The following is a 25,161-nucleotide window of genomic DNA, read 5'->3' on the forward strand; positions in this document are numbered from 1 at the left end:
GCCTTAACTTTCATAAATTATTTAATATGGTGAAGGATGCAAAATGCCTTTTGTCTTTCTGAACTGCTGTTCAGGCTTCTGTGATGCAACCTTGGAAAGTAACCATAGAAACATGTTAAAAGCATCAACCGAAAATCAGTAGTTCGGTTTGACAGTGATGCAAATTCTGTGAAAGAAGATTATGATGTATTAGGAACACTTGAGGCATATATTACTGCTAACCTGTTAAACCTGATTATTCCATGACTATCAGTACTTTCAGAATTTAATGCAGGGGAAAAAAGCACAAAAAATATGAAACATGCTTTTTTTTTTTTTAAGTTGCCATGTTTAAGATGTTACTAGCTAAATCACTTCAGCCTGTCATTCTCTGTCCTGTTAAAAGCAAGAATTATATTTCTGCTAAGGTCATAATGTAGTTCATCAGTTCTCTGTATTTAATAGCTGTAAACTTTTGCCCTGTACCCTGCTGTGATGCACTGGTATCCTGGCTTTGTGCAGAGCTGGCACAATTTAAATCTCTTTGACAGATAAAGTGGATAACTGGGTTATGAATAAGTAGTAGTTCACCAAAAGGTGAAGAAAACGTGTGACTCATTGGATCCTGAGTTAGACCTTTTTGTGCTGACCTGTGGTAGTTAAGCTAGTCTGTGAGGCTGAAACAGAGGTGCTTGCTACAGTTACACGTAACCGTAGTAAATTCTTGGTGAATGACAGGTCAAGGAAAGAAGCGGAGTCAGTTGTTAAAGCTTCCTTATTAAGCTCAACCCACGCCCAAGAAATCCTGTGTTGAAGTGATATGGGAAAATTAATTTTGAATTAATCACCTAGGAAAGCGGGGTACCAGCTCTTCCCAATTAAGGCTGCCTTGCTGGCAGGTATATCCAAAACCCATGCACGGTTTGTCCGTACTTTGCAGTGTCACAGCAGTATCACAGGAGCTGCGGGGCACTTCCAGGGATGTGATGGCTCACTGGCATTAACGCAGCTCAACAGCATCAACCCTTCTTCGTTAAATGCCCCAAATACCACAATTTCTTTTGCTGCCATCTGATCACTGTTGCAAGCCGGTCAGGAAGGGTGGCCAAGCAGTCTGCAGCTTGGGGGAGAGCTACAGCTGTGCAGATGAAGTGGAGCATCCAGCTGTTTCAGGGGGGGACAGGTATATAATTAGCCTTTTCCCCTTAATGAATCCCTTTCTGGATCTAGTGCAGCCTGGTCCCTGCAGAGTGTCCTCCCTGCTGCATGGTGCTGGAGAAGGAGATGCCTTCCCAGCCCCCTTTTTCCTCTTTGTGTGGAGACGGGGGGAGCAGGAATGCCTTCATGCAGATGTGCAAATGGAGACGGAGCGGGTGCCACCACACGGCTTGCCTCGTCTTGCCGGTGCCATGCCGCGGCTGCTGGAATGTTGTTGCTAGCTGTCCCTGCAGAGTAAACATGAGCACATAGCGTAGCATGGTGCTATGTGTGGACAGGAGACAGGGCAGGGTGTGCAGTGTTGTGCGGTATCTTGTGTCGTCTTAGGGCGGCTTTAGCTTTCCTAGTTGCTGTGGCAGCATAATACTGCCTATAATTAAGGACAAACAAAACGGTGCATACTTTAGGTATATCCCGTTTGGCATTAGCCCGTAAGGAGGATAAATTAGAAGATAAGCCTGAATTTAGTAGGCTTTGTTCTTGGAGACAGAAATGACTCTCAGGACAGCATGTTTAAGAGCAGAACATCATTACTGGTATCATTGCTAATACTGCATCATACATTTACACAGTGCTTTATCAGCAAACAGTAATCCAGGTTCCCTGCTATGAAGAGCTCCTCCGTGATGATGATGAGACTGACGGGGCAAGCAGAGATGAGACACAGAGCTGTAGTTCAGCAAAGGGAGGAGGTAAAGAAATTAGAGTCGCTGAGGGGAGAGGGAAGGCAGAGTTTTGGACATCGGCGCTGCTGAGTTAGAACGCTGATGAAAGCATGAAAAATGTTCCAAAGGCCGATAGATCCGAGATCAGGATATGGCTATTTGACTAGAGCGGGGATGCACTGAGTGATCAGATGAGGGGGAGAGCCCGTGGTGAGGATTTCAGAGCACCTTGAAGGGAATTGGTCATGGTGACCAGGGGGTGTTGGTGACCAGATGAAGCAACATTGGGCATTTAGGAGGCATTGGCTTGAAAAACGAAGCTCCCCAGTATAGAGGGTTAGGGATCCAGGGTATGAGCCAAGGAGAGATCATGCAAGGCATCAGTGTCAAGGAGATGTTTGGGAGGAGAAGCCTTATCTGGGTAGCACAGGCCACAGGGGTTGTGTGGAAGCAGGATGGGCTACGCTGGAAGTGGCAAAATGAAGCAAGGGGGGAGCCTGGTGCCAACCAGATTAGCAGGAAATACAAAAAGGATTTTTCATAAGAGCCTTTCTATATTTTCTCGTTCATTTATAGCTGAATGCACCTGATCATTCTGTTTTCCTGAATATATGGAATCTCACTGTCGTCTAGCTATCAGAGCTTCTTTTTCCCTTCGACTTCTTCCTTTCTTTCTGCCCTTCCTACCTTGTCAAGATGAGCAGTTCTCTCACCTCTCCCCCCACCCCAGCCCTCCCAGTCTGCCTGCTTTTTTGGTTCCTGGACTCCTGAACACCAGTGCTTGCTCTGACTCCGTTATTTGGGGCTCCTCAGCATGGTGGCAGTGGCAGCTGTGCTGGTGGCTTTGCTGCAGTGGGAATGGAGCATTCCATAGGTAAAACGATAACAGTGACTTTCCTGTGGGGATGTAATTTGACAGTTTGCACCTGTTTTGCAACTTTATTAGTGCCTTTCAGACTCTTCCAATAATGTATTTAACTATTTTAATACTTTGTTAAGACAGACAGACTTGGCAGGCAAAACAGTAAAATCAGACTGATAGATAATTGAATATTTAGTTCTCATGGCCGACTTGCAGTCACTGCAACACTTAGTTTACTGTGTGCAGGATGCGGTTTGCAGGGCAGATGGGCTTTCAAGTGACAGTGTCTCTATTCTGAGCTAGGCTGCTTTGCTTGCTTGTGCTCGTGGCAAAATAAGATATCCTACATTATCATTTGTAACAAAAATGAAATGTCAAGCCAAAATGATGCACCAGCACTATAGCTGCAGTGCTTCATCAACTGCAGGACTACTCTGAAGGTACTTTTAAATTCTCTGTGAAATAGTGAATTTTGGCTTTCTATAACTTTCCTCATCCTTCCTGATAGAGGATGGAAGATGTTTCTTTTGGCAGGACATTTCAAAGAGCTTAGCCAGTACCTCACTCAGCATCAGTCAGTGCTGCTTTGCCGGTTATCACAGAGTGATGCTCTTGGGGTTGCCTTCTGCTTTGTTGGGCTTTTTGTGTCCTCGGTGGTGGAGCTCGCTTACTAAGAAGCACTGCCCGATGAAGTTTTTACTGGGAGGAAATGACTCAGTGGAAGTTAATCAGCATAAAATGAATCTAATCTAAGCGTTATTAGTGAAGCTAGTTGGAGTCCAGGGCAAGCTTCAGATTATTCTTTGATGATGTGTCTCAATCACGTCTTCAGGAGTTACTTATTTCTGCTGAAATTTCAAGTTATCAGCTTTGGGTCAGAAATAGTCAAATCTCTCCATCTGCAGTGACGGAGGAAAATGCAGCTCACATTTTCCTGCTAAGTGCTATTTTAAATGGTGCTGCAATTTCAGCCTATTATACCTCTGAGAAGTATCGTTTCAGAACCGAGGTTTGTTAAATAAATCACAGGAATGCTGGGCTTTAAGAAGCCCATGTGTCCCTCCTCTGTTTAAAAATATTCATCATGTGGGCATACGACGTCTGTACTTGGGTGATTTCCACTGCATCATTTAATGCTGTCAGTGACCGTTTAACTCGCCAACAGTAGGAATAAGTAAATGCACCCTCTGAGAAGTTATTTGCTTGGCAGTATAGGTGTCAAGCCTTTGACTTAGCATCTGAAATAAAACCCAGCTGGAGCAGGAAAAGATCCTCTGTGGATTTTCTAGACGTGCACTAAAACGTGGAACTGAGGGAGCTGGAGGTGATGAGAAAGGTATGTCTGTGGGGATGGTGTGTTGGGGCAAAGGAAGGTAACCTGAAAACATAACCCACGCCAGAGCTTTTATGGTAAAGCAGGCTTTGCAGTCACAGGTGCTAACTTGTATTCAGACTGCCAGATGTGACCGGGAATGTGAAAATCCTGGATATCCCCTTCGTTCTGTCCCCCTCTTTCCTGTCTGGTATTTGCCTGAACCTTGTGCTTCAGATGAACCCCTTGTTAGCCGTGTCCTGTATTTTATCTCCCATCCTTTCCAATCATAAATGTGCTTGTTTCTTCCCTGGAGCAGCCTGAACGAGCAGAATGCTTTTGCTTTTCATACCAGATTGTTTTTGATGAATAACATGGAGTGTAATATCCTTTGTAACAAAAATAATTTATTGCCTAGTAAGTCATTTTGATGCTGGCTTCTTTCTATATACCGGGAGCTGATATTGCAGGGCAAAATTGTAAGTGATCTATATAAGTAATTACTTTAATAATGAAGGGCTAGTTAGCACCATTGTTTCTGTGTCATTACTTTGTAGTTTTGAGAATGTCTTTATTACTTTTTCTTGATAGAATACAAATGAGACTAGAATGTTATTCTCCTCAACCTGACTGTTTCATGAGGCTAAGTCTCGCTGGCAAACAAGGCCAACTTTTTTTGCCTAAGGAGCACGCTTAGATTGATGTGGTTCTGCCTGCTTTAGCTCAGTTAGTTCATGAAACAGAGCGAGGAAATATTGCTGGCATTCAGGTAGCTGGATTCTTCCATACGTAGCTATCTGTGCTGTGTGCAGCCTAGGAACTGACATATTTCTATATTAGGCGTTGACAGTCTTGCTTACATAAAGATTAACCTACACAGGTTTTCAGCAGTTTGTCATATGGTACAATTGTAAACAGCGAGTATGGAAGTACAGCAGTATGTTCGTCTGCTCTTGCTTTGTTTAACATCGTTAGTGAACAGAGCTGGAAACGGTATATGGCAGGCTGCAGTGACTAGCTGTTATTCTGGTAGATATATATAAAAAAAGTCAGTTCCTGAACCCTGGTCCTGGCTGCTGAAGCAATGTTCTTTGGCCAGAAAAGTGTCTTAAATCTGCAAGTTGAGGAGAATATGGAGCTGACATCGCTCACGACAATTTTGTAGCAGCGACCTCAGAAACCACTGGTTTGGGAGAGCAGAAAAGTGGTTGGAGCGTAACAGTCCATGCTCGTGCAGATCTGCTCGTTGGTGTTTCTTAAACCTGGAGAAAAATTACATGGAAGAGCTGTGAAAATTCTTTCTTGGATTCCTGCATGCACATTGCTTGAATTCTTGAAAATGGGCTTGTTTGGTTGCTTCTGTTTAAATAATAACGTGTAGCTGAGAGGAGGGACCAGTTCTTGGGTCTGTACAGCATGAGGAAGCTCTTCTGATGTCAGGGGCACCCTGAAGGTTTATTTTAACTTGCCATCTTCCAGAGGTCTTTTTGAGTTTATCTCAAAGTGGCTTTGCCCAGTCTTTCTTGTGTGGTGCCTGAATTCAGGTGAGTCTCGGCTGTTGCTCAATGGTGCACAGAGCCTTGATTCCATACTTTCTGAAGATGTGAACAGAGTTAGGGGGAGAGCAACAAGGATGGCCAGAAATCAAGGAAACAGCCTTTGAAGAAAGGTTGGAAGGGCCATGACTTTTTTGCTTGTAAAAGAGAGGAGTGAGGTGCGGTGGTGGTCTTCCTACAGGTAACAGTTGCTGCAGCAGAAGGAAATAAGTGCTTCTGCATGTCTGCTGGGCAGGTGAGAGAAAATAAAGAACATAAATTCCAGCAAGGCAGATCTATGTGAGACATGAGGTGTGAATTTTCCAACAGTAAGAATAGTTAAAAACTGGAACTGATTGCCTCAGGAGGCTGTGGACTTGCTCTCACTGGGGGTTTCTAAGAACAAGTTGGACAAATATATATTGGAATCTATTAAGTAAAGTTCATCCTACCATGGAGCATTGGGAAACTGTAGATAACTTCTTAAAATCCCTTCTGGACCCGTCTTCTCTGATCAGCTGTGAGCAGATGATGTTCCTAATATGTCAACATAGCTGATTTTTATTTCTGCCTTGCTGATTTTAATAAGAGATACTAAGAGAAAATTAAGAGGTCACTCAAAGTGAGAGACCGAAATTCAAGCCGGAATTGCAAGATTATGGTATGTGCAAGAGGCAAGGCATGAATTTAATCTCATATTGGAAATACTTTCTCTCATAATGTTGGCTTGGTAATATCCCTACAATATTAGATGTGGTTTGACATTTTGGAATGTTTCAGAATAATGGTGTTCTACTGAAACTTTATTACCATCACCCATTATAAAAATGCTATTGTTTGAGGCCGTGCATTGTGATCCACATGAACTAATTATTTATTGAGGAAGCTGAACCACTGAAATAAGGAACATTAATTGTTTGTTCTTCCTGGCAGTGCCTCGTGACAGCATTGCTGGGACAGCTAAGCAAACAAAGGTTTGGTGCTGTACTTGTGTAGTGGTAGTAAAGTGAGGAAAGCCTTTATATCCTCCTGAAGCTATATATGCATCACAGGAACACAGTAAACTTGTTCTAGGGGGAAGAGAAGTCTATAACCTCAAAATTTAACATATACTGTATAAGTAACTCCTTGGACAAAATTTATTGTAGGAGTACAGATGGTGCCTGTCCTTCGCAAACCTTCATGACAGATTTAGACAGTCTCGGTTTTCTGTTTAAAAATGGCTTTTTCTGAACCAGACTTTATTTTCCAGATCAAATGTCGTTAGTGGAAATGGATACCTTCTTTATTTTTAAGTTTGCTTGGGATTTTGGGTAGCAACTGCACTGTTTCATTGTGCTACCTTTCTAATTTTAGAACCACAAATCAAATACTAATAGCAATAATAAAAGTAATAATGCCAACCAAGTTTATTCTGTGAGCTGCGGAAGGCTCAGGACAGAGTGCTGGAGGGTGTATTGTAGGACATCCGTCTATTTGTTGTCTGTATTGACGAGTAATTAAGGAAACAATAACTGGAACTGCAGATACAATGACAGACTGTGACTTTCCCACTGCTTCCTTTGGAGCTGCTTTGCAGTGGGAAAGGCTTGGGATATTGGTTGTGTGGCAGAGGAGTGATGCCTTGTTAGGCTGGGAACTGGGAATTTTTGGAAGAGTCTTGCTTTAGAGTAAACTTATTCCCAGCATAAACCTGTGTCCAGAATTTTGCAAGCTTTGCAGAGGGTTCAGAACCGGGAGAAAAATTGCTCCCGTGATGGCTGTCAAGGTCAAACCAAAACTCTTGAATAAGTGCACTCTTGAGCAGACTCCTAAGTTCAGGATATTTAAGGCTTGAACTGTAAAGTTCTTTGGCCTTGACCCTCTCTGTGGAGCCCTTAAGCATTCTCACAATATGAATAATAACAACAGTGATCTCTGAAAGATAAGGCCGGCTAATAACACTAAAATTGTTAATATGTAATGAGTCATGCTGAAATGAATGTGTGTAAGTTTTCTTTTATTATTTTTGTCAGTGGAGCTTAATAATGGGAAGCAGGATTGTCGGTTCCATTTCTGACTTCTGGCGGTTTGTCCATAAACCCACCAGGTCAATTAAATCTTCTGTATCTCTCCCAGCTGACCCATTTCTAGTATGTGTCCTGGCGTGTATTTCACATCACTCCTCCTTCTGCAGCTTAATAAACATCACAAAGTTTTTAGCAAAACAATTTTATAATTTTGCATAATTATAAAACTTCCAAATCTAGTTTCCTTTTTCATGGAGGAGTTATGCCCAGAAGGATCACTGTTCTTTAGGGATTTAAATTGTGCTGTTTACTTTCACAGCTAGAATGTGCAGAACGTGTACAGTGAAAGTAAGCTAGAAGCAGCTTGCTGCGCATCAGAATATCTGAAATGTTGTGTTAACACATGGACAGAATTTAAAATATGAAAATGTATGGTTCTTTTAATGTGTAGGCTTTGTAGCTACTGTGGTTGCACAGTCTTATTCCCTAGATGCTGAGCATTATGTAATTGATCTGGCCATGCTTTTCCTCACTGGTCTCATCCGTGCATGGCAGAAAACCTCGTAATCTGTAAATTGTGTGGGGGAAAGAGCAGGTTAGAGACTGTCCCTCGTCATTTGATATTTGAGTGCCCCTGCATGTGCCATATATTAGTTTTATTTTCTACTGTGACACCGAGCTATGAGAAAAGAACTCTCCAGAGTATCTTAAAAGACATCTTCTATTAAAGATGGAAAGAGTTAAGCAAAATGCAGATAGTAGATCTCACAGCCAGAGGTAAAAGTAATATATATGGGTCTCTCTCGTGCTTTAATTGGAAGAGAGGCATAAGAGTGTGGAGCTTAGTTTCCCTTGCAAGAATATTTTGTAGAAGAGTGCTTGGTGGAGGTTGAATGGGGAAAGCGAAGGTAGGTGGAAAGCATACATCTGTGTCAAAGCTGTGACAAAATGCTTGGAAAATGCACAGAAAAACAAATGACTGTAACACTTAAGTTTTGAATCGTATTCCCTAGAGGTCGTAATTTTCCCTGTGAGGAAACAGAAATGATATTGGAGAAGGTCAGACAGCGACTGTGTTGCTGAAGATGGATGTGAGGGCCTCCTGTGCGAGATTAAATTTGCAAAAAATAAGCAAATAAGGAAATAGGCATGGCACCTAGATAGGCTCCTGCCGAAAGCGATCTGGTATGAGCCTGTCTTCTCTCTTTCTGGTGATAGGCAAAAAGGGAGCGGTTCATGAGAGCTTTGCCTTCCCTGTCATCGTGGGACAAATTCCACCTGAGAAAAGGAATGTTAGAGAAAAAAAGGACTGGAAACTTAAGTGTGAATTCAGTAATGGGTTGTTGGATAAGGACTGCAGAAAATCCAGCACTCTGGAGTGTCTCAGAAGTGGCTCCCTATAAATACATATCCTCATGAATTTTACTGAAGTAGGGAGTTTTGTGAAGTTGGATTTTGTTTAATTTAGTTGGGCCCATGTCCAAACCAGCCTGGCCTATATTTTGGCCTAATGAGTACTTGGCTGGGATGCCACCAAGTATATTGCTAGTCCTGCAAGAAGTGCGTAAGGATTGATGAGTCCTTATGTGGTGCTCTTTGCCTGGACCAGTCCAGGAGCCCAAGCAAAGCATATGAAGGTGGCTGCCCAGCTGGCTTTTGTCGTAGTTAAAGAACTGACTGTGCTTTTTGTAGGAGCTGAGGATGACAATTACTTAAATTCATATTCAGAGTCTACAGTTTGTTAGTGATGTTTTGTTTTGCCTAAATTGCCCTATTCTTTCCATTAGATCCTTAACTTTTCCTTTTTAGAAAAAAAAAAAACAAACCACCCAACACGCTGTTTGATATTGCAGGTACAAGATATCTGTGATGTTCCATCTCCAGAAACAACCTCGTTTGAATGTCAGGCAAAACAATTCTTGCATTCAAACACAGAGAGGTTGTAATTAAGGTTTGCGCACTGCTACCTGAGAAGAGATGCTTTTTAAATGTGAACGCATGCATCATTATTAGTGCAGTTGGCCTGTTGCCCATCAAAGCACTGATTATTTTCTACAACAGCTACTCCAGTTCCTCTGCTTTTTCAGTTTCCTGTTATCTCGCACGGACATCAGCAGTCCCTCTGCCAAATTTCTTAGTAAAATTGTGGCACTCCAGACTCATAGGAAGAGGATTTATCAGCATTGTAGCAGTTAATTGCTTTATCTAGCATATGGCACTGTCCTTTGAACAGTGGAGATGCAGAAAGTGTCTGAATACTGTGGAAGTGAATTACTTTGAAAGTTGTTCTGTCTTGGGGAAGTTAAGACAGCTAGTAATGGATTTGATATCTTTGATCTGCTTTTTGAAACGGTCCGAAACTCTAGTTACCGAGCTATTCTGAGAGATGCTGTCCTTTAAAAAGGCTGACTTTTCTGTTTATTTGTTTATATATTTTGCTTAGCTTGGCCTTTTTGGGTGCATTTACTCATTGAGTTGTTAGTGCTTAGTTAGATGCTTGGATACACAATTTCTGACTAAATCCGTCCTTTGTATCTCATTCTCTTTCACATATGTTTCCCAGAGGAGCTCCTTCAGCCAGATCTATTGAAGGAATAATTATTTCATCAGGATTTAATGTATATCTTGATTGCACTTTGAAGACATTCTCTTGAGGAGTTTTTATCATTTCAACAAGGGATCATAGCATGTAAACAAGGAACTAAACATTATCTTCGTATTAATCAACAAGATGATTAAATAATAACCACAATTGTTAATTGGTACTTGGAGATAGAAGGTAATGACTGTCTTGAGTTTGACAATGAGAGTACCGACAGGTAGGGATTCTTTTCTGCACAATAAAGCTGCATATAATTTAGGAGGCATTATGGTTTTAATGTGCAGCTGCAACCATAGTGAAGTTGTGCAACTGTTTGCCTGGTGTCCTATTTCAGGCATATGTTTTCATACTGAATGAGGTATTAGCAAGGGAATTTGAGATTTAGGCAGTTAAATCAGTTCTCATTGCCACCAAAAACCCGAGGTTCTGTATAAACCCATGATTGGAGTGTTTTGCTTCACTGTGGGATGTGGTTCCTGCTGGTTTCAGGATGCAGCAGGAGTCAAAAGTTGCTTCTTTCCTCAGAGGCAAAAGTCCAAATTGTCCCTCAAAAGGCAGTGGCTTTTGGCTCCCTCTGAGTTTGGAACTAGAGCATTATTTTTTCATCACACGAGTCTTTGTCTTTTCCTAAATACTGCAGTGTTTGTAGTGGGAGAAGGAAGCACGTAGGGGGTCTGCATCTCTAGAAGCTGATGAAGTAAAAAAGGTCCAGGAGTTTAACACACAAGTTTGGGAATATAGACCATAGGACTGGGAATTTTGGAGATCTGTATCGAGAGTCCTGCTCCTTGTACTGACTAGCTGTCTAATCTTGATGCGAGTAATTTTGCTGCTCAGACACAACCAGTTCTTTATAATGTATGTTATTTGAAGCAAATACTACTGCTGCAAGAAACTGTGCAGCCTTCCTGCTCTCGGTGGTTATTTTTGCTTCTAACCTACCCTAAATACAAGCAAAGGAAGAGTTTCCTTCTCTGATCAGATTACTAAGCTGCCTCAGCCTGAGGCTGCCTGGTGACTAGATTTGTGGCAAGGTTAGGGGATCTAGATTTACCCTGAATTAGGTATGACAGCAAAGCACTGCCTTAGTTTCTCCATATGTCTTTTGCTTATAACATTTCACAGGTGCTAGTGCCAGTTTGATCTCACTGAAAAGTACCTGGAGATCCTGGGCTGAAAGGCATGATGAAAATACAAAGTAGCCGTCGTATACAGAGACTTATTGTCATCATGTATTTGTAAACTAATTTGTCTGAAGTGTTTTTATATTGCAAGCATGGACCAGAATAGTACTTTGTCCCCAGAAGATCTGTTGGCATCAGTAACATGGTCTCAGGTTGCCCACAGATACTGTCAGTGTAGCACTCTGCATTTTTTTTTCTGGCCTAACAGTCATTCAAAGTAATGTTAAAAGATGGCGTGTTGCATGCTTTTTATGATATGTATCTGAGGGTGGGCTGTCTACTGACAGTCTCAGGGTCAGATCACAGGCATCTTATTCAGGTGGCAAAGCTCTCCTTGGCTTTGACGGAGCTGGGATTTCACCCTCACTGCCACCTCCAGTTGCCCAGCGTGTGCTCGCTAACACGTATATTTGTTCTACTTAGTTCTGCAGGGTGATTTTTTTTTTTCCCCGGTGTGGTTTTTGACGTAGAGTTGAGTTTCTGCTTTTGTTTCTTCCTATACTGTTTGGTATTTCTGATGGGAAATAGCAGAAAACTGATTACGTTCCTATTCTTATTCAAAAGGAAGAACGTTATGATTTTAATTTTATGTTTTAATTTTTCCTTCATCTTTTATGTTTTGAAATTCTGCATTTCAAAAGCAGGATCATTATCATTCAGAACATTAAAGCATGTCTTTTTAATAGCTTTCCCTTTTAATGTGAAAGAATGGAATTGAGGAGGAAAAAACCAATCTGTCTTGAAGGAAATTCTCTGTTATCTAAGGATTTTCAGTGCAGCCAACAAGAGAGGATCTTGAGCTCAGCTGACTTGGAGTGTTATCCTCTGCCTTGAGTAACTTGTAGAGTACAAAGAACCACTTTCATAATGTTATCACCAGCAAAGTCCATCTGGTCCTGCCAGCGACAAGGGGATTATTTCAGCTTTTTATTACGTCAGTGAGATTTTAGCATTTTAGGATTCAACTGTCAAGCTGTTGGGGGAAAGAGGGGAAAGTTAGATTATAACTGAAACTCTGTCGGGGGAGAAATTAAGTGAATATTTTGCCAGTAATTTTTCTACCCGTATTTCCTTCTATTACTCAGTCTCCTGATGGTTTGTCCTTGTGAAATCAGATTAGAACGCAATGACTTGATTTGTTAAGCAGGCAGTGATGACAATGAGCATCTGTTTGTCTGGTCCAGATTCCCATTAACACCTAGTAACATTGTCCTTTCTTGCTATTACTTTTATACAGAGCAGCACAGAAGCTTAACCTGTCTTCGAAGAGAAAGAAATACCATCCGCCCCTGCCACACACGCACGACTTCTCTATTTATGCCACTAACTTTAGTGGCATCCTGCAGCTCTGTCCTCCCCCAGCACCACCATGCCTTCTGAGAGCTGTGTCCAAAATCAAGGACAACCCTGGCATTGGAAAGGTAACTCTGGATTTCAATTTTTTAAATTAGTTTTCTGGATGAATTTTAACAGGGCTGGAAGCTTTCAGCCTAGTACAGGGTCGGATAGGCTCAAGGGAAGGGTCTTGGGGTAGAGAAATAGCCACAACTGATTGAATATGCCTGAGAGCTGTTATCACCTGTTGACTTTGGAAAGAGTTGGCAGCCTCAGAGCAGATTCCGTGCTAGAGCGTTGGCTTCCTTGAAGCCAGTTAACATCTCTGACAACAACATTGGCAAAGGTTGGTTTGTCTTTCCCTCTATTAAAGCAAGAGACAAATTTTCCTTTGGCATCATTGGTCCAAAACCAATGGACATGCAGGCTTCACCTTTGGCAGACAGTAGTCTCTGCATTGCCAGCAAGGCGCGGCCTCTGTTGCTGTCTGTCTGCTTGAGGGTAAGGAGATACGTTGAGGGGGCTTTGCTTCCCTCTGCTTCATGTGTCATTGTAAATCAGGAGTATGGAAATGAAGTAGCAAGAGAGAAATAGATGTCTCTCTGATTTAGGAAACACAGCACCTTTCAAACTGTAAAATTTGTGCTAATTTTATTTAAAATTAATTAAAATACAACCCGATTATTTAGAGCTTTATTCATATTTATAACTGTTTAATCACCCACACAGCAGAGTCTGAATACTTATTTACATAGGTTATAAGAGATTAGTGTTTGAAGATAGAATTGAAGTAAGTAATGTGCACAGGAGAGCTAAAATATGCACCTTGAGTAACCATACAAAATCAGCATAAACATAAAGAGATTGTCAGCCTAAATACCTATAGCTGACGCTGTTGCTCACGGAGAACACTCTGTATTTCTTAAGCCAGTGAGTTTGTGCTAAATGGAAAACAAAGGAGTAATTGGGGCTATTTTAAGCAGGTGAAAACTCACAGATGAAAATGTGGTTTCTTCTCCTGGTTTTCCAGTGTTTGTTAGAAAAGAGGATGTAGTATTAAATGGTGGAATACAGCAAACCTGGCATAGTAATTTAGAGATTCCCAGGTGGAGGAGGTTTTGTTAAGGAACACCCTTTCTACGTGTGTGTTTTTGCAGAGCCCATTTGTTGTGCCTGCCACTTCTCCATGAGGCTTAGCACTTGGCTGTGCCACCAGGAATAACAGGGAGTGTGGCATTTCTGAGGCTCTTTGCCTTAGGACCTTCAAAGCATGTTTGTATCTTCTTGTGCCTGCAGCTCGATACAACTGTCTTTGCACCTCATTGCACTTGAACGCCTGCAGTTATGTGGAGCCAAGAGACTTCAGCCTTTTTCCTGTGCTTTGAGGGTGGCTGGTGGTGCTTACCAGCATGACTTTGTGCCTCGTGGAAAGCTATGGTTTATCTGCTGTCTTCAAACAGATCAACAAAGTCTAATAAAGATCAAGTGCATGATCCCAGATGGCAGGAGATTACATGCCTTGGATCATGTGGTCTACCTGCTTTGTTAATTAGTGAGCACAGCAGAGGGCTTTCAAAGGGAAGAGCTCTACCAAAATGCCAAGGTGCATGTCAGGACCTCAAGCAGCTGTGCTGCTCAGCTGTATGAGCTTCTCCTCCAACGTGGCATATATATGTATCCTGTATGTATGCTGGCAATGTGGGTGGTATTTCCCTCCCACCTGGCACACTACACCAAGAATTTCCAGACTTAATGGATCAATAAGCTGCTGTTCACCCTCAAGATGTCTCTGTTGTTTAGCTCTCAGCTGAAAACATTATTGAAGATACTGTTTGTTTGGGCCCAGGGTTCCAGCTGTGTCCTTCTTGCCATGTACTTGGTGACCACAGTTTGGAAGAATCCTGTGCTGGAGAGGATAAGAGCTCTCTGCTAATTGAATCAACCTTTTAGTTCTTGAGTTAAGATCTAGACCAATCAAATGGTGATAGGGTGTGCTAGTTACTAGTTTCAGTGCTCCTCATTATGAGGATATATTACCACAATTGAGAGAAGAATCAGCAAACATTGGCAGATGTGCTGTGGTCCTCTGTTAACTTTAGTCCCTCTTCTTCTAACAGCTTTTTACTTTACACTGCTCCTGGTTATCTTTTTCCATGGCTTTTTCTTACAGCCTGTCCAATCATACGCATCGGGGACAGAATCAGTGGTGGATTCTGGAGTCACTTTTTCCTACTGCAGCATCTGTGGCTGATGCTTTCCTTGGTTTCTGTGATGGTTCCAAGGTCAGCGGTGTCCCTCACCCTATTATTATTGTGTGGTTACAGTGGTTTAAGCAGCTGGTGGGGCAGCCTTTTCCTTCCTCACCTCCCAGCTTGCTGCTGTTTTGTCTTTCATGGTTAGTTATGATGTGGAGAACTGGTTTCCTTGCTGGTTTCTGCTCTAGAGGTAAGAATGTAGCAGCGCTGGTGGGTTGCCTAATTCCTGTCTAACTTCACCTTACCACGAATGACCCGCTGAGGAGCAGTCGTGAGTTCCCTGAGCACAGATATCTTGACAAACTTTAATTCCCTTCTTGTCAAATGGTTTCTTTCAGACCAGGACAGGATTCCATAGAGAAACGTGCCTTTTCTTACTGTGAAGGGGCTGAAGAGATAAAATTTAAGAAGAGTGTAAGTTGTGTTAGAATGAAAAATAGAGTAATAAACTGGAAACCCATGAAGTGCCCAAGATACTTCAATGGGAGCAATGTGACTCCCTGTATGAAAAGCTGAAGAGGTGAATGATATGTCAGCTGTGTGGAAATTCCATTTATTGAAAGTAAGGCCTGAATACTACAGCGACTATTTATTACATGTAGTGACACACTCTAAGTAGTCTTATTTCTTTTGTGAATCTGCTGAAAGCTTAGAGCAAAGTACATGTTGAAACATTTACAATGACGAATTTGATTGGCTTCCTGTATTTCCCCTGTGATGGTAATTCCTAACATCCCACCCCTCCCCCCTCCCCGATGCTCAGGGTTGTCTTTTAGCTGGTATTTAATATATTACAAGAGACACAGGAACAGAATATGGAAAATGTGATGTCACTTTGGGGCCAAAAGGGATAAAAGGGCTCCAGCAGGAATCTAGAAGTATAGTGTCAGTGTAATGCTGACTTTCAGACCAGGCAACCAGGCAAAGTGGTTGAAACAATGATAAAAACAGAAATTAGCAGGCACGGGTTAATGTGATATAGTAGGGTTCACCTGATGAAGCTTGTACAGGTCGAACGCATACGTTGGTGTTCTGTGGAAGAGCCAGTGAGCATTTGCATAGGGTTGGTCTGGTTGATAGAGTGCATTTGGATTTCGAAAAAGCTTTTGACAAGTCCCCTGACCTAGGTTTCTTAAACCCTAAGCTGTCATGTATTCTCTAGTGGTTTAATAACTGGTAGGAAACAGGAGGGCAGATTTCACACTGGAGCAAAGTTAGCACTGGTGTCATATGGAGGTCCGTGCTGTTCCGTGTCTTCCGAAATGGTTTGGATGAGGTGGTGAAGCTGCGTATTCAGAGTACCAAAACTAAAACTGACTGTGAAGACTTGCAAAAAGATCTCATGCCGCTGAAGTTACTGGGTGGATAAAGAGGCAGATGAACTTTAGTAATGATTAACACAGGGTAATGTGTGTAAGAAAAGGAGCTCTAACTATGCATGCACAAATGATAAGCTGTGAGGAAATCAGGCATGACCGTAGCCATTTTACCAGCCATCACGGAAGCTGCAGCATTAGGTTTATCATGAGTCTGAGCTTCTAAAGAAATGCTTTATTGAGTGTTCAGGAGGCAAGAAGATTAAGTATCTTTAGTTTTAGGGGGTATCTAGCAGTATGTGACGTAACTACATGTTCCTCTTCAGGCTCATAATGCTTAAGTAACAGTCACCCATTGATGTTTGGTTCTTTCCTGGCCTTTTTCCTTGAGGTAATATCTTTAAAGAAGTTTAATAGAGGATGGTAACAACTGAAGAAATGTGAAAATTTAACCTTCTCCCCCATGTATTTATCTCTAAATTACCTTCTCAGAGGGGAGCTATTGCTGTGCCTGAGTGAGGGAAGAGCTGGATCCTAAGCCTCCAGCATGCAGAAGCAGCAGCTATGTGTCTTTTGCTGCTGGTACAGAGTTGGACCCCAGTAAGCCTAAACCTTTGGAAAAAAGACCTCACCAAACAAATTAACCTCCCTACCTAGAATTTTAACTTTCTTATTTGATGTGCAATTTCAAAGCTGCCCTACCATGATTATTTTCTTTTCCTGCCAAAGAAACTTCCTTAGCCAAAGCACCGATTCAGTGGAGAGCTTCCCCATCCATTAAATCCTTTTCTTTAGTTTTGAAGTTAAACACATGAGTAACACATGTGGGCCCACTGCTGAATGAGGTAGGTGCCCTGGTAATGGAGAATGCAGAAAAGGCGGAGTTACTGAATGCTGCCTTTGCTGCAGTCTTTACTGCTGAGGCTCGCCCTCAGGAACCTCAGACCCTGGAGACAGGAGAGAGAGCCTGGAGTAAGGAACACTCTCCCTCGATCGAGGAGGATTGGGTTAGAGATAATTTGGGCAAACCTGACACCCACAAATCCGTGGGCCCTGATGGGATGCACCCGTGAGTGCTGATGAAGCTGGCAGATGTTATTGTGAAGCCATTCTCCATCATCTTTGAAAGGTCTTGGAGAACAGGAGAGGTGCCTGAGGACTGGAGGAAAACTCGTGTCATTCCAGTCTTCAAAAAGGGCAAGAAGGGAGGTCCCAGGAAACTACAGGCTGTTCAGCCTCACCTCCATCTCTGGAAAGGTGATGGAACAGCTCATCCTTGATGTCATCTCTAAGCATGTAGAAGAACAGAAGGTCATCGGGAGTGGTCAGCATGGATTCACCAAGGGGAAATCATGCTTAACCAATCCGATAGCCTTCTACGATGGAATGACTGGCTGGGTGGATGAGGGGAGAGCAGTGGATGTTGTCTACCTTGACTTCAGCGAGGCTTTTGGCACTGTCCCCCATAACATCCTTATAGGTAAGCTTAGGAAATGGGGGTTAGATGAGTGGACACTGAGGTGGATTGAGAACTGACTGAACGGCAGAGCTCAGACGGTTGTGATCAGTGGCGCAGAGGAGGCCTGTTAACTAGCGCTGTTCCCCAGGGGTCGGTATTGGGTCTGGTCTTGTTCAATATATTTGTCAACGACCGGGATGAGGGGAGAGAGTGTACCCTCGGCAAGTTTGCTGATGATACAAAGCTGGGAGGAGTGGCTGACACACCAGAAGGCTGTGCTGCCATTCAGAGGGACTTGGACAGACTAGAGAGTTGGGCTGAGAGGAACTTAACAAAATTCAACAAGTGCAAGTGTAGGGTCCTGCACCTAGGGAGGGATAACCCCGTGCATTGGTACAGGTTGACCTGCTGCAGAGCAGCTCTGTAGAGAGAGACCTGGGAGTCCTGGTGGACAACAGGATGACCATGAGGCAGCAATGCCAGTTGTCTCCTGGGGTGCATTAAAAAGAGCATGGCCAGCTGCTCGAGGGAGGTCATCCTCCCCCTCTACTCTGCCCTGGTGAGGCTGCATCTGGAGTACTGTGTCCAGTTCTGGGCACCCCAGTTCAAGAAGGACAGGGAATTGCTGGAGAGAGTCCAGCGAAGGGCTACAAAGATGATCAAGGGAATGGAGCACCTCTCTTATGAGGAAAGGCTGAGACACCTGTGTCTGTTTAGCCTGGAGAAGAGAAGACTGAGAGGGGATCTCATCAATGCTTGTCAATATCTAAAGGGTGGGTGTCAAGAGGATGGGGCCAGACTCTTCTCAGCGGTGCCTGCTGGCAGGACAAGGGGCAACGGACATGGGAAATTCCATCTCAACATGAGGGAAAAACTTTACTTTGAGGGTGGCAGGGCACTGGAACAGGCTGCCCAGAGAGGTGGTGGAGTCTCCTTCTCTGGAGATACTCAAAACCCACCTGGACGCGTTCCTGTCCAGCCTGCTCTAGGTGAACCTGCTTTGGCAGGGAGGTTGGACTAGATGAACTTCAAAGGTCCCTTCCAACCCCTGCAATTCTGTGATTCTGTGAATTGACTGAATTGAGCATAGGCAGCACCAGGACTATCTTGGATGTTTTTGTGGTGACTAGAATTGGAATTGGTCAGCCTGGCTGACAGGTCCTGTCACTGTTTGTGGGACCTTGTCCTGAACTTGTGAGCTTGATGGACATTTGGGGAAGGGAAGAGGCTTGAATTCTTGCTTTTTGTTAGCTCTATGACTATAGCAAAGGCAGTTAACTGTGCATTGTCAGACCTGCTGCAGGAGGCAGGAGTGTGAAAAGACTGTGATGGCTAGTTCTTGCACTAGAACTCAGTTATTGATTATTTGAGCCCAAGATCGAAATTTGTTCTTAGTCTTATATCATCATCTCCGTGCATATCATACAGTTCTGCTGTGGTGAAGTTGCTATATGTTTTTTTTATGGTTGAATGCGTTTGTCGCTAGAGACTTACTACAGCAGAGAGCCTATATTTATCTTTTGCAATTTCTTTTTGTAATTTATCATTGTTTCAAGTACTCTCTTGGAAGGTGAGAAATAAATGTCTTACTAATTTTTTCCATTTCACAAATACCAATTTTCCCCCTTATAACATTTTTAGCAGGAGTGTGTGGACTTTTCGTGTGATACAAATCTTTAATTAAGCCTTTTGCTTGATTTTCTTTACTAAGAGTGCAAAATGTTATACACTCTTAGAAGTGCTTGCAGGCTTTGTCCATGTTCAGGAATACCAAGCAAGGAAAAGTTGGTGTGGTTGTTTTTTTGGGTTTTTTTTTTTAATAAATAAAAATTTAGAACTGTAGGTCTATTCAGGACTGTTTTTTCAAATAATCAACAATAATCAAACTCTCATGCACAAAGGAAGATCCCATTACTAATGCAAACTGGATACTGAAAGGAATTTTGCTCGCTACTGATAAATGTTATGTAGCAAATTTCATACCTTTCTCTTGAATGTGCCAAAAACATCAGAGTCCAAATCATTTAGCTGAAACCTACTTAAAAGGCAATGATCCAGTACAGTATGATTCTTGTAGCTGAATCATTTTTGTGGTCTCTCTGGGTGTTATTAAATTTAATGTCAGAATAGTAGGAAAGACGTCTGAAAGCCATTTAATATTGTCACTGGAAAGAAGTTAGATTATGCTCAATTTCTGACATTAATGTGCTACTTAAGATAATTTATCATATTGTGGTATTAAAAAAGACATCCTTTTTACAGTGGCTGCTGCATAGCATTCTAATTTGCTATTTTTCTCTAGCATGGTAGGAAGCCTTTTTCATGCAAAATGTTTTTTCTGGGGTTCTATTCAGCTCATTCTTTATAATACTGCATCACTTACAACAGCAACTTTAAGTGCTTGTCTCTCCCAAGGATCCTGTCAATTTTTTATGTTAGAATGACAGAATCCTCCTATGTGAGACAATTGAAGTGGAGCGTTTAAAGAGAACCTGAGTTGTCAGACATGTTCCTTGGACAGGTATATACATATTGGTCTCCATTTACGTGTTTTATACATTTACTTTCGTTTATGCTTTACCAAGCCATAGCTAAGGTACTGGTAATATGATTTACTGATCATGCAGGGTTTTCTTAAGTGTGCTGTATGTCCCGTTCACTGGTTCTTACGATGGTTTGATGACGGATAACAAATAGGTACTTAATTTTGTCATCTTTATTGCTGCTTGTTTCCTAATGACTAGAGTGTTATTTCTGATATAAATCATGTATCATACTAAGTGCTCTTCTATCCATGTATGTAGTCCATATCATCCAAGGTACATACATCCCTGCTGAAATGCCTTGAACTGCTTAAACAAAAATGTGGAAAAATTAGATAAAAATACACAATGTCTTCTACTTTGTTTCCACCTTTAAAAATGAAATAGTTTTCTTCACGTCTCCTGGGAGTAGAGAATCAATCCTTGTTGAATAGAGTACAATACAGAAGTGAGGTTGGGTTTTTTGGGTGTGTTGTTTTTTTCTTTTAGGTTTTCCCAGGGGAGCTAGATGGTCTATGCTACTATGGCAGTTTTGCATATAAATTTGCCATCCATTGGTAGTGGCAGTATATGAAAGGCTTGTAAGAACGACCCTCAGTAAACCAATTTAGCAAGGGTTATATATCTGTCAGTTACAATTAAATCCATGAAAAACATCGGCTTGGAACTAGGACTTTTGTAATTTGATTTACACTGTAGTTGAAAAATAAGTGATTTCAGTGGAAAATGGTCTTTATTCAACTGAATGTGAATTCTTTGTAATTTCTTGCTGGGAAATCTTAATTCAGAATGGTGGATGTCTAAACATAGTCATTTAATTAACCTGCTGTTATATGCCATTTTGTGAACATTGGACAAAATTAACTTCCTGGCTGCACAATGCCTGTCAAGGATGTGTATTTCCAGGGAATATTTAGTGTCTATTCAAATTTGATATAACGACATTTATTGCTAGAGACCAAATTGCTTGTTCATTTAGGGATTATGATACTGGTGTTATGCAGAATATGACCAGCATTTTTAGAATGGATTCCAGTATAGTGCCAGCACTTTCCCAAAATATAGATGGATAAAGTCAGAATTTATTTTAGTAAAAAAGGCTTGAGTGCATGTATTTTAAAATTCTACATGCTTTTTAATTCATTCCTGCTATTTTTTCCTTCTCATTCTGTCTAATTTGAAACTTGACAACTATATAGCATCAAATGCTAACAAAGCATCACTATAAACACATGAACACTGCACATCCATTAATTTCAAAGGAGGTACCATATGTTAACATTTATGCCTGTGCTATCATACTTGGCTGGGTCAGGGTCTTAATTTCCTCAGCATTCAAAATGCCATGGAGTCTTAGCCATTACTTAGTGAATTAGTGGAGTCTTCTCTGTCTACATGTCTGCCCCAAATTTAACTGCATAGAGTATTTGGCACCCTTCACTCCACTGAAAGACGAATGACCAACTTTCTGAGATATATATAGTTGTGTGGGTTTTTATTTTTTTTTTATTCATTGTCTAAAACATGTAGTAGAGGTTTGTGATAGTCTTAGGATCAGAATCCAAATCACCTGGTTCTTTTAAGTGTGAGACTGTCCTTCCCCTTCGTCTGGTCTCAGAGTTGATAGCCCTACCATCTCTCTTAATTACGGAGTAATAATCAATGTGAACTTGACTCTCTCAGTCTTCTGGCTGTTTCTGTCTAAAGTTGTGTAGGATTGTGTCATTCTCTCTGTTATCACCAGGTCTTTTCTCTATAAATTCAGCCCTGGACGGGATTTCTTCTGGGACGACACATGCCTCATTGGTCTTGGAGGAGTTTTGTGTTCATTGATGCATGACTTTGCCGTAGCTCCATTCAATTCAGCATATCCAAAATATATGGTCTGCATTAGACAAAACTGCTAGCTTGCCTCTGGCCATCAGTCTCGCATTCATGTCAGAGAGTTCCTTTGAAATCTGGGTTTCACGGCTTTTTGGTCTGTCTCTTACTTTTTCCAGACCTGCTTTCTGACACTGACATACACTTGATGTTTTGCACTATCTTTGACCAGTCCTGCAGCCACCTGTTATTTTAGTTGCTGTGACTCCCCTGTCAGGTTGGAATTGTTTAGGTCAGAATTGTTAAGTATGCATCTGTATTTGACTTTCATAAGGGTTCAAGATGTCAAGGATTAGAGTTTTGGCTCAGGGCCCCAACAAATCACTGATATTTGAGTGTACTGTATGTTTCTGTGGTTCTCTAGTGGTCTCATCAGATATTTCTAAAAACTGTATGGGGTTTAGTCCCATAGTTCTCCACATGGCCTTTGTCTTCCAAACAGGGGATTCATTTTTTTTCGCGCTCTCATTTTATTCAGAAATCTGCCCTTTGTCAGTTTGTCTCCCTTAAAATTCTTTACGCATGCATAAGACTGCGATAGGACTTTTGTTTTTATGCTACAGCATCCATCCACTGGGTTTGCCCTTACGTACCTGGAGCAAATGAATTCTAGCTTGCTTTTATAGACTTTCTTTTCCCTGACTTCCACTGTAGGCTGACAGACAAATAAACTTTTAAAATAGAAAAAAAATTCATTGATTGCTATGAATATCTGTCCCATCCTTGACTGACAGTGCAGGTTAAAATTACACCCATTGTTGTGCTGGTTAGGTGGGCCTCTGACCTTATGCCACCCATTTCTAGGGCTTTTCCAAATTATGTGCTTGTTTATTTACTTTTTAAATTCTTTATCTTTTAATGGCATATTCAGGATGTATTTGCCATCTTCTTTTCCCAAACACTTTTGATTTTAATAGGGTTTCCTTCAGCAATTTTGCTGACCTCGTGGTTCCTGCAGAAACATGAATTTGGAAAGTTCAGCAGCTGAGTGTTAACCCCTAGTGTACAAAATGCACCAGATTAGAGTCAGTTAATTAATGAGATACTTCAGTGGTTGGCATGATTTAGGCTGTCTTCAGGCACTGAGAAAAATGTTAACAATGTGCAAGTATTGTCATGTTTGTGTTCCTTTTATTTTTATTTGCAGAAATAGAACTCAAATACAAATCTATCCTCTTTTTTTCTATCAAGATCCTCCATTAAATTGGAGCTTCTATCCAGAATTCAATGTCTCTGTGAACGTCTGTGTACAAATCCTTGTATCCTTGATAATGATAAACTTCCTCTTGTAATTCTTTTTCTTACTCTGTATCTTTCTGTGACGTTGAAGAAGAAATACAAAAAAGGGAGGGGGAAAAAAAAAAAGAATTGTAGAATCATAGAATGGTTTGTGTTGGAAGGGACCTTAAAGACCACCTAGTTCCAACCCCCCTGCCACGGGCAGGGACACCTCCCACCAGACCAGGCTGCTCAAAGCCTCATCCAGCCTGGCCTTGAACACTTCCAGGGATGGGGCATCCACAGCTTCTCTGGGCAACCTGTTCCCGTGTCTCGCCACCCTTACAGTAAATAATTTCTTCCTAATATCTAATCTAAATCTCCCAAAAATCCCCAGTTCTAGCAGGAAGGGTCACCCCCATCACAGGAAGGATGTGCCATCTTAAGTCTCCTTAAGGAGTCTAAAAGTGGTCAGGTCAGAGATGCCCTGAGCCTGAGATGACTTTTCCGAAATTGCCGTATTTGTATTGTCTTTCCTTTTTTGTGTTCTTTCCTCCCTGCCCCCTTTCCTTTTAGCTTCCCCCCTCCCCGCCCCAGTCCTGTTCTTATTCTTTCAGAACTGCCTTATTCTTCCATTTCTTCATCCATTCTCCTCTAAATTCCTTATCTTGTGTTTTCTTTGCTTTGTGCAAGTGTTACCAGTAGCTGGTACCGCTGCAGTTGGAACTGACCATCGGAAAGCTGGCCATATTGTTGAATAACTGCCCTCAGAGGGTGTGATCCTGAGTGGGCCTGAAATTAGTGTTATCGCACTTAATTCTAGTCACTCATTTTCATAAGCAAATAAAAGTATTAGAGTGCAGCGCAGGTATTGCTGCTATGCTCTCCGGTTATGGGCCAAAGCAACTTTAAAATTTGCAGTTTCCCATGTTTTCTTGAATCCTCCCCTCACTGCAGGCCCTTGTATCTGGATGGTTTCCTGCACTGCACGTTGCTATCTCTACAGGTGAGCATGCCTTTTGTACGAGGACTAGATAAAGAGACCCAGGAGAAAATGCAGTTAAATTGATCCTTAAGGTAGGAACCATGCTGGCTCTATGGTACACTGCTTTTTCTGCAGGACTTATCCCAGAAAAGTACTGGGATGAACTTCAGAGCTGAGAATAAAAACCTGTCACTTCAGATTGGTCCTGAAACACAGGAGGGCGAGAACTGTAAGAAGAATAAATGGTATAACACCAAACCTTTCTTTTACGTACTTAGAAGTGTGTTCATGCACCCAGGATCTGCCTGCGCTTAGTTTTTGTTGTTGTAAAGGCATACGTTTGAGTAATCTTTGTGCTTACTGGTGCTTTCAAGAGCATTTCTGCTTCACTTCTGAGCAAAGTCAGAGTCTGGCTCAGCATCGTGAATGAGTGTGACACATTATTACCCTACAGTTTCTGGCAGGCATCACTTATGGATAGATTTAGTGGGCAGAGAAACTAAATTTGAAATCAGTGTTTTTCTGCTCTGCAAATCAGCTTTTATACACAAAACACTAAAAGAGGAACTCCCTGGAGCTGCTTTTCCTGGAGCTGCTATTTTAGTATCTTTCTGCTTCAGAGGGGTGGTCTCAAAAAACTGATTTGATGTACAAGGTTTTTGTGGGGGTGAAGCCATCTTTGTATTAGGGGGAGCAATGCTCTGATGGAGGTAACTTGCTGTTTAGGTCAGGAGCAAACCAATTTTCCTCTTATCCAAGCTCTGGCTGCTATAATCTAATAATAGGTGGAAGAGAGAACAGAA

At 41.9% G+C, this 25,161-nt stretch overlaps 1 protein-coding gene across 2 annotated transcripts in view; it reads left to right on the top strand.

Moving 5' to 3' along the window:
- KIF26A (kinesin family member 26A) overlaps nucleotides 1–25,161 on the top strand; it is a 103,887-nt gene that overhangs the window by 59,205 nt on the left and 19,521 nt on the right. For both annotated transcript variants that reach the window (XM_063333474.1, XM_063333475.1), the window contains exon 5: nucleotides 12,604–12,787. In XM_063333474.1, the coding sequence (XP_063189544.1) occupies nucleotides 12,604–12,787 (184 nt within the window). The remainder of the gene's footprint in view (nucleotides 1–12,603; nucleotides 12,788–25,161) is intronic.

The sequence above is a fragment of the Chroicocephalus ridibundus genome, chromosome 4 (assembly GCF_963924245.1).
Source record: "Chroicocephalus ridibundus chromosome 4, bChrRid1.1, whole genome shotgun sequence".
In the NCBI taxonomy this organism is placed as follows: Eukaryota; Metazoa; Chordata; class Aves; order Charadriiformes; family Laridae; genus Chroicocephalus; species Chroicocephalus ridibundus.